Genomic DNA, 14,924 nt, shown 5'->3' with positions numbered 1-14,924 from the left:
GTTTTCTTCATGAAGCATGAAGTAGGTTTAGCAGCCATTGAGAGATTGTGGGCAAGAAGGTTTGAGGAGAGGGAAGAACTTACAAAATAGGCCTTTTGGGGAAAAGAAAGGCATACCTGCCAGGATTTCCAGACATGTCAAATGCCCATTTAAGACTTATGTCCATGTAAGCAGGAGCTGAGTAGTGTAGGACAGAAGGGGCCCAGTCACTCCTCCCTGATTCAAGATATCGTGGCATTGATCCTTGCCCTATAACAGAGGGGCCTTCATGGAGGAGAGACTTAAATTTGCCAAAGATAATACTGAGGTCCAAGCAGCCCTTGCCTCCCTATCCTGATAAAGGTTTAGTTAGGGTCATCAAGAAGACAGAGACATGCATGAAGGTTCTGGTCAGAAAGGAAAAAGTGATGTTGGCAAGGCTAATGGAGAGGGAAAAACAGTTTCCATCCACCTAAAAAAGCTCGTTTCTTTTCTGGCCCTTTGGCCATAGGTTACTTAACTCCCTTACTAATCTTCCATATTGAGGCACCTACCTCTCCTTCCTGCCTCACAGAGCATTCTAGAACTCTCCATTGACCTCAGAATGATACTGTGGAAAGTGCCGCTATGTGGGGTGTCTTTCTCAGGTGTACCAATAGCCCAAGTTAAATCCATGTTTATCCAGGTAGTTCTGTGTGTGTCCAGCCAAGCAGTGGTCTGAGCCAACTCTTAAGTGAGTTCTGATCTGTCATGTGACATGGAAAGAAAAATTCTAGATTAATTGCAACTAATGAGAAAATGAGATTTTTATATTGTTGGAATGGGAAGGGGCCTCAGAAGGCATCCAACCAACCCACTGATCCAATTGAAGAGGAAACTAGGGCTTAGGGAGGAAAGGTCATTTATCCATGGTCATATAGCAAGTCATTAGCACAGCTAGGATAGCAAACTAGATCTGACTTGCAGCTTAATGTGCTTTTCATGCGGTCACTTACAACCAAGAAAATGTAGCCTTCAGTTACCCAGAAAGTGGTCTGGATAAACTCTGTGTTTCCTGCCGTAGGGAGAAGAGGTGGTACCAGAAACACCATGTGAAATCCTTTACCAGGGCATGCTGTACAGCCTCCCCCAATACATGGTAAGGAGAGGGCTGGGCTGGGAGAATTGCCCTTCTCTGCTGCTAGAAACAGAGTTGACACCCGTTTCAGACTGAGCTGTCAATTGTTTGAGCTTGTTTCCTGACCCTTTGCCCCCATACAAAGCATTCTCTAGCACCTTAAAATTCTGAGCCTGCCTCAGGGCTCCTCTGAAGGTGTCATTCTCCCTAGTCCTTCTTTGGGAGGAGTGGAGAGTAAGATGGGTTCTGTATAGAATGCATTGAGGGGCCATCCTCCTAGGTAAGTACCAGAGTTCTGAGATCTGCCACTCTCTGTCATGTCTTAGAGATCCTCAGTCTAGGAACGGTGACAATGCTGATGATTTTCAGGGTTCAAGAAGGAAAAAAATAAGAAAAGTTGGGCTTATCCCTCTCCCAGCTTATTTCCATACACTGCCCCTCCCACTTTGTTCCTTCCATTCTCCCCTTTGGAAGGATGGGAGGCTCAGAATTGGTTTCGTTTGTTTGTTATTTCAGCAATCCCACAGTGCTGGGGACTCGAACCCGGGCCTCGAGCATGCGAGGCAGGCACTCTACGTGATAGGCTATATTGTCAGCACCCATTCTCCCCTTTGGAACGAGAAATCTTGGAGCAAAACAGTCTATAAGCTCTCTTCTGGCTTCTTCCTTAGTCCCACAGGCAGGCCTCTCAGGACTGGTCACCTCTTTGCACTTCTGGATGCTGGGGAGATTTGGTCACTGAAGGAAGAACTTAGAGAAGTGCTTTGAAACACTTTTCATTGGGCTGGCGAGGGTAGAAGAAAGAGTGACTTTTCTCCTTTTCTACTTCCTAGATTGCTCTGCTTAAGATTCTCCTGGCTGCAGCCCCGACCTCCAAGGCTAAGACAGATTCTATCAATATCTTGGCAGATGTCTTGCCTGAGGAGATGCCGTGAGTACTCCCACTGGGGCATCTGCTAGATATTGTGTCTTGACTGCAGGGCCTATCTGTCCCACCCCACCTTGCCAACTGAGCTATCTCCCCAGCCCCCACCCCACCTTGTTAACACAGGGATTGTCTTTAAAGAGGTCTCTCCTTTCCCACCAGTATCCCCTTTTCCCTGCAGGACTTTATACTGTGCTCCATTTAGCTCAGCACTGGGGGTCTGAAGAGTGACTTCAGTACCAGTGATTGGCTGCCCGTGTATGTAGGTGGACATTTTGAGGAATGAGTTTGCCAGAGAGAGATGGCAACAAAGAGATCAGAGGAGTTTTTCTTCAGACAGGTTTATAAGTGGGACCTCTGGGGTTTTTCCTAGCATAGAAGTTCAGGTTTCCCAGGCTCTGACTCTCTTGTATATATTGTATCTGACCCAAATACCTGTGTCCTTATAGGCCTGCCTCCAACTGGGGCTACCCTCTGCACTGACTTCTTTCTCCATTGTAGAATCACTGTTCTCCAGAGCATGAAACTAGGTATTGATGTGAATAGGCACAAGGAGATCATCGTAAAAAGTATTGCTGCCCTGCTCCTACTACTCCTGAAACACTTCAAACTCAACCATATCTACCAGGTGAGCAGGAGGAACATTTCTCCATAGCCCTTTGAGTGTTGTCCTGGCCCTGGTGGGGGACACAGGGCCCTTTTAGTCCCACAGAGCATCTTTTAACCTTTTCTTTGTCCTCACTGAGAGGACAAAGGAGTTTGGACTTGGTCCTGTGTGAACTTGGAGTAGGGATATGGAGTGGGATGTGGGGAACTGTCCTAGAAAGGTGGGGATGTCTATGACCTTGGCAAATTAGCTCATGGTCATGGGTAGGAGTTCTTAGGAATATGCCCAGCCAGTTTTTGAAACAAAGTAAGTCAGAATTCAAACTTTCTACAAAAAGCCGGGGGCAGTAAGTTGACTATACTTTTCTGTATGTGAAGTACTTTTGAGACATTTGAGATGTAATTCTGAATAAGGCACAGTTCTGATTCTTAAAGACCTTGAAGTCTTATAAAGGATACAGATATAGGGCTGGGGAGATAGCTCAGTTGGCAGAGTGCTTGCCTCACAAGCACAAGGCCCTGGGTTCAATCCCCAGCACCACAAAAAAAAAAAAAAAGATACAGATATAAATAGCCAATTGTAGAGTGATAAATACTGTGATGCAGGTAAGCATTGACTGCTATGGAAACACCTAATCAACTTGAGACAAAGAAGAGGTGACTTCTAACCTGAGTCCTGAACCAGATGTTAGCCAGTATAGGGAGTTGTCAGGGAAGGAGGACAGGAAGCAATTCAGGTAGAAAAAACTAATAGATCCAGAGGGGAGAGAGCAAAGTTCTTGTGGAAACTAATTAAATGTTGTTAAAGTTCTGCCTGAAATAAGGGGAGATGAGGATGACCTGATGATACACGAACCATAGGAGTTGGCAGGGAGCAGATTGTAATAAGTAGATTGCACACAATTACTGGGTACCTATAATGTGCCTGGCACCCTTAAATTTGTATAGGGCCTCACTTAATTCTCTCACCCCTATGAGGAAGGTCTTATTTTATTCCTGTTTTATGGGTGAAAAAGCCAAAGTTAAAAAAAGTTAAGACCCTGCTTTGTTTTCCCATGGAGGCATTGTTTGCCTTGCTAAGGAGTTTGGACTTGGTCCTGAGTGCATTACCAAGATTAATGTTAAGATGGGGGCAGTGAAAGGATGCATCCCACATGGGAGCTATAGGGAGGAGAGGAAGACTCATTCTTGCCCAGAGGCTTTTTCCATTTTTCTCTTAAGAAGTCAGAACCAAACTTGCTCATAGAAGAGTAGATCCTCAGAGTGCAAGTAGGCCTCTGCATACTTTGTGACCATGGCCCTATAAAATTTAAGTGGAGAAATACTCCATGACATCTTTGTTTTGGGTGTTCATACCTCAATTGCTGTTTGCTGAGTAGCAACAGGGTTGGGAGGAATAAGAGTAGGTAAGGGATAGTATTCCTAGGAAAGAGAACAGAGAATTATAGATGTGTGTTTATGTCTGCTTCTCTTGGTGGGCAGTATGTAGATCAATAGCCAGACAGGTGCCTAGCTTGATGGGCCTTGCCAGTGTGTGTCAGTGTGGGTGAATCCTTACAGGGCCTGGACATGGCTCAAACTGAAAAAACATTTCATTATTTGAGAATGGATATGTATTGGTTCCTCTGAGACTTTGGAAAATACCTGGGTCCACTTTTAGGAACAAAATATTGAGCAAAAAAGAGAAGTAGTTATGACACTAGCTTACTCCCCACTTCTGACCACATATGCAGGGACAGAGAGCAGCTTAGTTTGCTGCCATTGTTACTTTTTGCTGATCAGGCAGAGCTAGGGGATTGAAAACACCATGGTTCTTGTTAGCACACAAAGATCAGGCAGGGGCCTGCTGTTGTGGCTCAGTGGTGGAGTGCTTGTCTGGCATGTGTGAGGTACTGGTTTCAATCCTCAGCACCCACATAAAAATAAATAAAATAAAGGTATTGTACCCATCCACAATTAAAAAATATTAAAAAAAAAAAAAAAAAAAAAAAGACCGGGCAGGATGCAAACCTTAGGAATCATCTTAGCTTTTATTCAAGAACGAAGTTTCACACAGGAATAGGGAATGCAAGGATGAAATGGCATCAGTGGATGCACTTTTCTTATGGAAAATGAGCCACTGAACAAAGAAAGGGACTGGGTTTATATAGGTTATTTTGAGAGGTGATTTAATGAGCATGTCAGCTTGGTCACTCAGGAAACAGGTTTGTGAGAATTTGAAAATTTGTTTTTACTGGGCAAAATTTTTACTTGGAGAAGAATGGAAGGTCAGCATTCAGTGTTTATCTCTTTCCCTTCAGGGTCCCATTGTTCTGCCCCTAGGAAAGGACTTATTTGGGGAAGGATCAAGCTTTGGCTTCCTTTCTAAGGATTGTTCTATCATTGGGAAAGAATGCACTGGGAAAGCTATCAATGTATGGCTTCCTTTTTCATTCCTTTTTCTCAGTCCTCACTGTATTGGGGTTTTTTCATTTTTCATATCTCATAGTTCCCAACCCTGTTTCTGTACTGTTCCAGCATTCTAGCTTCTTCTTTTTTTTTTTTTTTTTTTTTTTTTCCAGTACTGGGGATTGAACCCAGGGCTTGTGCTTGTGAAGCAAGCACTCTACCAACTGAGCTATATCCCCAGCCCGCATTCTAGCTTCTTGATCTGAAGAAAATTTGTTTCTGGTGCTCCTGAGTATATCTTAGGCAAAACCCAGGGCGACTAGTCCATAACCCTTCTCTTTTGACCACTTTATCCCACTACGTCTGCCTGGACACAAACCCTATCTGAATTCAAGAAAGCCAAATGGAGCCCTCATGTTCTGGTGTTTATCCCACCAAAGACATCTTGGATTTCTCAGTGCAGTGTCTGATGGCTAAAGGGCTCTTGTTCATTCATTCATTAAAATTCTTAACTGATATTCTAAGTACTAGGGATAATGTAGTATACCAGACAGGCTGCAGCTGGAGCCACATTCCAGTGGTTCATTTGCTTACTATGTGCTGTCTCCATCCTAATGGAGTGATGCCAGCAGTTGCCAGGAGTAAGCTGCACCTGTCCCTGCTATATCAATCACAGTTGAAACATTATGAGCCAGAGGTTTGGTATGGAAAACAACTCTCTCAGGGAGCCTTCTTTTCCTGTTGAACTTAGGAACAAATCTCAAGCAATTCTATTTATTTGGAGTGTTTTTCGTTCTGGCTTGTTTACTTTTGATTTTGGTCAGGAGCTTACAACAATATACTGCAGGTTGCCTCCCTCCATGTTGGATGGGCTAACAGAAAGTGAATGTCATCATTTCAGAGACAGGAAGACTGATAATACAAGTGGACAGTGGATATTATTTTTTATTTGATTTCATTTTGTTCTGTTTTGTTTGTGGTGCTAGGGATTGAACCCAGACCCTCGCACATGCTCTACCACTGAGCTATACCCCAACCCCAATATTCTTAGGAATGGATACTAAATTTGTACTTCCCTTTCTTTTTTTCATACATACCTTCTATTTTCCCTGATGTCAGTAGCTCTTTCTGCTTTGATCTTTTAATTCAGTTTGAATATGTATCACAACATTTGGTATTTGCCAACTGCATCCCTTTGATCCTGAAGTTCTTCAATCAAAATATCTTATCCTACATCACTGCCAAAAACAGGTATGGATTCTGAACAGGTTTATTTCAAGGGGCTATCTTGGGGTGGTTGGAAAACTGTATCATCTCTGTACTGTTCAGTTCTCCTGATGACCTAGTCCCTCCTGTCTTAGAGCTGTCCCTGTTAAATTTAATTTCCCTGAAGTGTTAGCTGATGTGTGGTTTGGCTTCTTGTCTTTTAATAGTTTTGAAAACTGAAAATGCTATGAATTATAGAAATGAAGCTGCAATGATGAAGGACCTGTGGCAAAAGACTTAGGAGATTTTTTTTCCTTCAGCACAATAAGCAGTCTAGCCATTTCTGATCTTTGTATAAATCATAAGTTGAAGCAACTGGAGCAATCACACTGCTTTGTAAACCACAAAATATTAAACAATAGGCTTTTATTTAGGTAGATCAATTTGTAGTTTTAAAAAATAAGGTATTTACAGAATGAATCAACCAACATCACCCTATGTAAATTTATAATTACACAAATGGTATGCCTTTACTCTATGTACAAACAGAGAAACAACATGTATCCCATTTGTTTACAATAAAAAAAAAGAAAAAAAATAAGGTATTTTTTATGTTCATTATTTAATCTCCTTAGTAGTGCTGAGAGATATTTCAAGTTCTGCTTGAAACTAATGCTGATTAGGAGCCAAATTCGGACAGGTTAATTGACTTGCTTTAGATTAAAATGCTAATGACTTCCCTTAAAGTAAGTAGGCAGAATCAGAACACAGACTTTTCTGTGAATGCAGATTGCTTTTCACCCCTCTAGTCAAGCTAGGATTGGGGAATTGTACTCTTAGTTTGCTACTTTCACAAAAACTGGAAGCATGTTAGTAGAATTTACCAGAATTCCTCTACTAGAATCTAAATTCTTAAAGTAGAAGTAAGGGGGCTGCTATCATATTTGGGGTGACAAGGATATGTCTCACCAGTCTGTCATACTGCCTGAATCCCACCAGAGGCAGGCCTTGTTTGTAGTTTAAAACACACACACACACTCCACCACAGAGCCTGAAGCCATGAGACCTGGATTCCTGACCTGGATATGCCATTTGCTAGCTATATAATCTTAAGTAAGACACTTTCTCAGAGTCACAGTATTTGCATCTTTAAAATGAGAACACCTCCTCTAACTATATCATGGAACTTTTTTCTTTTTCTCCTTTTGCACTACCAGGGATAAACCTAGAACTTCATACAAGCTATGCAAGTGCTCCACCACTAAGCTACATCCTAGGCCAATGGAGCTTTAATAATCATTAAGTTTCCTGCATATGAGAATGTTTTAAATATTGTCACTCTGGGAGGAAACACTGGAGAGTGAGTTTTGTCCTAATTACATGGAGACCTATTCACTGATCTCCTTAAAAATGGTACTTAAAGCTGGGTGTGGTGGCACACGCCTATAAATCCCTGCCCCTCAGAAGACTGAGTCAGGAGGATTGCAAGTTCAAAGCCAGCTTCAGCAATAGCAAGATGCTAAGCAACTCAGCGAGACCCTGTCTCTAAATACAATACAAAATAGGGCTGGAGATGTGGCTCAGTGGTTGAGTACCTAAGGTAGGGATGGAGCTTTGGGGCTCTGGTTTGGTCTATAGTGTGGTGAACCCAAGAAAACTTACACCTCCATCTGTGGACATGAGATCTATCTTCCACTCAGACTTTCTCTCTCACTGATAGATTTGTCTATTTGCTTCTCAGGCCACTTGGTGAAATATGCCCACATGAGCTGAACATGTCACAATGCCATCTCAGAGACTGAATGGACTCTCAATTCTTGTTACAGATTCCCAGGGTTAGAGATCTAACTATGACTGGGGAAGTGGGGTACAGAAACTGAATGTTCTCTCCTCATGACCATGGGCCTGGAAAAGAAGGGGCAGACAATCTACAAGGTGTCCAGTCAGGTTCTTCTGGAGATGAAAGAATGGCAGTCACAGTCTACAACTTTTGCTTAGGTTACCCTGGACAAAATGGTCCTCTTGTGTAAAACCTGTAAGTTTTATTTTAAATGATCCATAAGAACTTGGAGAACCCACATTGAACAGTTCCCTTATGGCTTTTACATTCTAGATACTTGTAAGTTTCTTTGATGCTCCCTTAGGCTAGAATTCAGTTCAATGAGAAATTAGAAACAAATTCCATCTTTGATTTCCTACCCCCATTTCTTAGTCACCAGCACCTATTCTGCCATGGGACTGTCAATGGAAGTGGTTAGATAGGTGGATGAACCAGCCAAGAATGTTTATCCTAATGGGACAATACAAATAGAAACCCTGGGAGAATTCAGAAGAGTGAATCAAGATGATGAGCTGTATAACAGATAGATTCACTGCCCTCTTCCAAGCTGAACCCTCCCCTCTCCTACCTTGTTTCTCCTAGGTTATTTTGGCCTAGATTTTTAAGATAATGGTAACATTTCTAACCAAATAAATTGTTTCCTTTTCTTTTTTTTAATATATATATATTAGTTGTCAGTGGATCTTTTATTTATTTATATGTGGTGCTGAGTATTGAACCCTGAGCCTCACATATACCAGGCAAACGCTCTACCACTGAGCTATAACCCAGTCCCTTTGTTTCCTTTTTTTATGTAGAAGATTTGACTTTTGATGTATAGAGGCAGGCCTAAGAAACCCCATATTTATATTTTTATCCCCTGCTTTGCCAAAATCCATTACCTATTTTGAACTGCACTTATTCAGATAGATTGGTGTTTAAACCTCCCTGAATATCAGATTGAGTATCAGAACAAGAAGAAGCATCAGAGCCAGGCGTGATGGTGCACGCCTGTAATCTCAGTGACTTGGGAGGCCAAGGCAGGAGGATTATGAGTTCAAGATAAGCCTCAGCAATTTAGTGAGATCCTAAGCAACTTAGCAAAACCCTGTCCCTAAACAAAATACAAAAAGGCCTGGAGATGTGACTCAGTGGTTAAGCGCCCTTGGGTTCAATCCCCAATATCAAAAACAAAAGGAGCATCAGAGATTAACTAACACAAATTCTGCATTGTACAGTGAAAGAAGGAGAAGAGGAAAGAAATAGAACTGTCATTTGCTGAGTGACTATGCTCCTGTCATCATCATATGGTGACTTATTTTCATTCCTGCCTCATGCCTGCTTCCCTGGGCTCACCACGGAGCCTGCCGCTGTCTTGTAGTTCCCCACTGTTGATTTTGGGAACAGATGCTCTTACCATTCTTTTTTATCGTAAACAAATGGGATACATGTTGTTTCTCTGTTTGTACATGGCGTAAAGGCATACCATTTGTGTAATCATAAATTTACATAGGGTAATGTTGTTTGATTCATTCTGTTATTTTTTCCCTTCCCCCCCACCCCTCCCACCCCTCTTTTCCCTCTATACAGTCCTTCCTTCCTCCATTCTTGCCCCCCTCCCTAACCCTAACTCTAACCCTAACACTAACCCCTCCCACCCCCCCATTATGTGTCATCATCCACTTATTAGCGATATCATTCGTCCTTTGGTTTTTTGAGATTGGCTTATCTCACTTAGCATGATATTCTCCAATTTCATCCATTTGCCTGCAAATGCCATAATTTTATCATTCTTTATGGCTAAGTAATATTCCATTGTATATACATACCACAGTTTCTTTATCCATTCATCAATTGAAGGACATCTAGGTTGGTTCCACAATCTGGCTATTGCTCTTACCATTCTTGATCTATTAGACTGGCACTGCTGCAGAAAGTTGCCCCTGCCTCAATCTTTCTTTAGAGTGACTTCTATAGTCATTCCCCAGAGCTCCTGGCTTTCAGAAAGATCTGGTGAGAGACACTGGAGAAGTTTTAATTTCATCCTCACACGCTCAGATTGTTATGAGATGGGTTTGGGCAGCATCTCTGGGAACTATTATATTCATGCATGCATTTAAATGCTGAAGACACAAGTACACTCAAGTTTTCTTATTCCTCAAAGAAGCAAAGAGAGCTAAGAAGAAAAGAGGCTCTTTCTGCTTTAACTCTGCATCTGCTAGATAGGGCCAGCCTGAAAGAACTCCTTGGTTATTTTCATGACTAAGGAGAGAAGACTAAGGTACCAGTGCCCTCAGTTTCACCTAAGGTCACTAAATAATTTGGAAAATGAATGGCTTTTGGAGAGAAATAACTCCTGCCCTTTGCAAGTGTAGCCATTTCCTGCTGTTGCCATTTACCTAAATCCTGTCCTTATTTCTGTATCTTGCAGCATCTCAGTCCTGGATTACCCTTGCTGTACCATCCAGGATTTGCCAGAGCTCACTACCGAAAGTCTGGTAAGCAGATGAGGATTTAGTAGCCTTTGAAATTGCCAGGTGCAGAAGCTGGCATTTGTTCTTTCATTTCTTCTCTAGTCCCTTTAATATCCTAGTTTGGGAGTCTCAGATCAATGAAGGCATACTGGCAAATGTGTAGAGTCTGTAGGGGTTTCAGAGTTGCTGACCCAGTTGAGAATGATTTGGAAAAACTGAGCTTAGCATTTTTTTAGAGAAGAGAAAAGAGCCAGTAAAAAATGCTGAGGAGGAGAAGAAATTTAGAAAGATAATGGTATTGAAATTCAACGTGAACATTTATGCTAAATGGCAGAATTTCTACTGATGTAGCTCAATTATCTTCTTTCTGATATGCTATAGGCCATTTGCTTCTCATTTTCATATTGGTTATAAAAACAAGGGGTACGTACTTCGAAAATACTTTGCCTCTCTGAGGCAAAACTCAGTACAGCCACAGATGGATATCCCAGAAAGTTCCTCATTCTGATAAGAGCTCTAGGCTAATCATAAAAGTTCCTCTGAGTTATTCTGAATTCCCTGAAACTAACTGACCAAAAGTATATTTAAAGTTAAGTTCTCTCCCTCATCATTCATTGTCACAGCTCTTTAGATATACTATAGCCCATAACCTTATCCTGTTACTTTGTAATTACTTATCTGCAACTTTTTCAATTTGATGATAAGCTTCTTGATGGAAGGGATAGAACCATTTCTATTTTTATGTTCCTGGAATCTAGCTCTATATCTGGTACATAAATGCATGGGTGCTACAACCCTTTCTCCCCCAGCTTTAATATCTGAAAAATGAGTCAAAAAAGTATATTATGCAAAAATATATTGCTGTGGTACAGGTTTTATGACCCATAGGAATCTTGCCTGGAGGGAATTTAAGAGCCACTTGACCCAATTCCCTTATTTTTTGAAGATGAGAAAACTGAGTTCCCAGTAGATGAAATTGTCTGCTCATAGAGTATACTCCTCACAGGTAACAGACCCCAAATTAGACCTAAGACAAAAGACCCTGAGGATACCAAATCTACCATATTTTTGCTGCCAGGACAGATTCCCTGTCTTATTTAGATGTGGTCTCAGAAGCTAAAGAAACTGGAAACTTTTACTCCTACAGAGAAATAACGAATTGTCTAACCCTGCTTATTTAAATGATTATATTCAATCTTTAAAACAACTCTCTGAGGTTGGTTTTACTATTTTATAGATGGAGAACTGACTGCCAAGATATTATAGTGGGAAATAGCAGAGTCAGGATAAAGACATGCATCCCTGCCATTTATAGTTGAATGAAGAATACATTTACACAATAACAGTGGATCACAGAAGCATTAAAATTCTACTATTAGTAGAGTATTCAAAACAAAAAGCCAGTTTTTAGGCTTGAATTTATTCTTTGACACCATTTGAACTGCATTGATTCATATACAGAAATTGATGAGAACTATATTTTCACATCTCTTCCAACTGACCTTTTGGAATATGAGTATAAAATTTCTGAAATGATTATTATGCCTTCTGAAAAGACCTTATTATTATCCAAGAGAGTGAAAGCATGTATTCTTTTTTTTTGGCAGTATTAGGAATTGAACCCATAGGCACTTTACCACTAAGCTACATCCCCAAGTCCTTTTAGTTTTTTAATTTTTAATTTTGAGATGGGGACTTGCTAAGTTGCCCAAACTGGTCTCAAACTTGTAATCCCCCTGCCTCAGCCTCCCAAGTAGCTGGGGTTATAGGCCTGCATCATCACATCTGGCCATTTATCCTTAATTTAAAAAAAAAAAAAAAAAAAAAAAAAGATGTCATGCTAGGTATTTTAGTCCTTCCTGTGGAACAATAGTGGCACCTGGTGGTTTTGTTTAGTAACCACAGACTTTTTATTTTCTTTTTTTCTCTTGAATATACGTTGTAAGTGCTTCCCCTGAGCCCAGTCATGGCTTTCACTACCTAGTTTTCTCCATATGGGTTCTTAATATAATGATTTAACTAAACTTATGACTTCTGTACTCAGAAAAATGCTAATGTTTATAAGATTAATATTTTATCTCTTTTGCAGTCTTAACAAATTGGAAACACAGAAGATGTACTATTTAAGAATAGAATTTATTTTAAATAACATGTCAAGCTTTATAAATGCATTATTTTTAAAAATAAGGATTTTTATATATTTGTGTTTCACTTGTCATAGTAAAATTTGTGTTCACAATATGGCTTTATTAAACATTTTTTTGGTGGTACTGGGGCTCAAACCCAGGGCTTTCATGCATGCTAAACAGGTGCTGTACAACTAAATTCTATCTTAAACATTCTTTAGAACATAATTACTAATTATACTCCACTACTTATTTTTTAAATGATTCTTTTTTACTATTGCACATTTATCTCAATTTTCCCCGTACAACCCCAAACAAATATCCTTTCATATTTTTCTAATGATTTCCTTAAGATAGACTCCTAGAAATAGTTACTGGGCTGAGGTAGTCTTGGTTCATAGTTTTATGTTTTCTGAATTTTCACTGAATTCAGTTCAATTTCATTTGGAACTCCAGCTGCATAGCATGGTGGACATGAAATAAAGTTAATGGCATATTATTTCTGAATTCTTTCCATTCTGTCAAAATGGTTAACTTTAGAATAGGTGATCCTCACCCGTGTACTGAGTAGTTTCCCTTCCCACCAACTATAGGAAGGATTAAGATTTCTGAATCTCCATTGTCTGTATTCAAATTTAATCTGCTAAGCTAGGATAAAATTAAATTTCAATTCTAAACTTAAACAAAGGATAGTGAACATAAGATTGTGTGGAAGTTAGGTGTGACTGGAAAAGGCAGCAGATACAGCCAAGCCTCTCAAATACTCAGCATCTGGGTTGTTGTTAGAGCAATGGCACAAAATGTACAGTATGCAAATTGATGCTTTGGGGCATAGTAGATCTTTTATATGTATTAATGTTTTTTCTTTTTTATGTACATTATAATGTAATGTTATTACAATGATGTATTTATAATACATAAGCCAACGTACAAGTATTTGAGAGTACACAAAGATTATTTTCTGGTAGGTATGACCACCGCTTTAGAGTATAGTGAAAAGTGGGCAAGTTTGTAGGTCTGTTTTCTTTGTGGGTCTGTAAGTCTTAAAGAGAAATCATACAGCCAGGCATTGTGGTTTGTGCCTGTAATTCCAGTGACTCAGTAGGCTGAGTCAGGAGGATTGCAAATTTGAGGCCAGCTTCAGCAATTTAGTGAGGCCCTAAGCAACTTAGTGAGACCCTGTCTCAAAAAATAAAAAAGGGCTGGAGATGTAGCTCGGCAATCCTCCTGCCTCAGTATGCTAAGTAATTGGGATCGTAAGCATGTACCACCATACCTGGTTTTGTTCTTCTTCTTTCTAACAGATTTGGGCAAAGAAAATGTGAAAAATTCTGTGTGAATCTATTGTCAGTGCTACAAAGCTAACCTGAAGTTCCAAATGCTTATTCCCTCCCCTACTATAGAATGTCATTTAATAATATCAGTATCACATACAGAAGAGGACATATTTTGAACAGTGTGAGTGTTCAGGCTGTCCATATGTAGATTAAGGAGAAGGAAAAAGGAAAATTAGTATTTATGGAATCATGGAGAACCAGAGCTAGAAGTGTGTTGATCCCTATTTTGCCCAATGCCATCCGTTAGTGATGAGGAAACACAGAGGTGAAGTGATGTCAAAAGCCTTATAAAGGGCTACTTAGAGTCAGTCAACAGTGGATCAGAAATTGCATGACCATCATTTGCAAAGAAATATTTGACATTTCCTTTCAGATCTAAGCAAGTGAAAATATTGAGTTAATTTTAAAAAGATCATTGCAAAATTGCTCAAATTTGGATTTGATATCTTTTCAGAAAAACTTATAAAAATAATGTTATCACTTAAAATTATATGCTGAATCCTTTCAGCAACCTTATTGAATTTAGTTTTTTAATTTTTTTTTAGTTGTTGATGGACCTTTATTTTATTCATTTATTTATATGTGGTACTGGGAATCGAACCCAGTGCCTAACATACTAGGCAAGTGCTCTACCACTGAGCCACTTTAGTTTTTATAACTTCCTAATCCATATATTTCCAAACATCCCAGATTTCTGTTGTTTGGGTTTTCTTTTAGGAATGTAATCATTATGTTCAAACACTAAGTTCTGTAACAATCCTTTCAGGCATTATTTAACTAATGACTTATGACCTTTATTTGAAATAAAGTCTGTGTTCTAATATTCACCATCACTATTTAAAACCAATGATACCTTTAGCGTTATTGTTTTTCTATCACAGATGAATGAGAACATACCCCAAAGTATATACCAATTTTCCATGAAGTATTTATACAGAGAAAGAACC

The 14,924-nt window shown here is 39.9% G+C and overlaps 1 protein-coding gene across 1 annotated transcript in view; it reads left to right on the top strand.

Moving 5' to 3' along the window:
* The window catches only part of Strip2 (striatin interacting protein 2), a 44,539-nt gene that overhangs the window by 19,239 nt on the left and 10,376 nt on the right, over positions 1–14,924 (top strand). Inside the window, exons 14-18 of the mRNA XM_047561988.1 lie at positions 1,043–1,117; positions 1,930–2,027; positions 2,523–2,649; positions 6,166–6,266; positions 10,472–10,538. Coding sequence (XP_047417944.1) covers positions 1,043–1,117; positions 1,930–2,027; positions 2,523–2,649; positions 6,166–6,266; positions 10,472–10,538 — 468 coding nt within the window. The remainder of the gene's footprint in view (positions 1–1,042; positions 1,118–1,929; positions 2,028–2,522; positions 2,650–6,165; positions 6,267–10,471; positions 10,539–14,924) is intronic.

This window comes from Sciurus carolinensis, chromosome 8 (genome assembly GCF_902686445.1).
Source record: "Sciurus carolinensis chromosome 8, mSciCar1.2, whole genome shotgun sequence".
Classification (NCBI taxonomy): domain Eukaryota; kingdom Metazoa; phylum Chordata; class Mammalia; order Rodentia; family Sciuridae; genus Sciurus; species Sciurus carolinensis.
The sequence above is the reverse complement of the archived record's forward strand: the minus strand, read 5'-3'. Positions and strand labels throughout refer to the sequence as shown.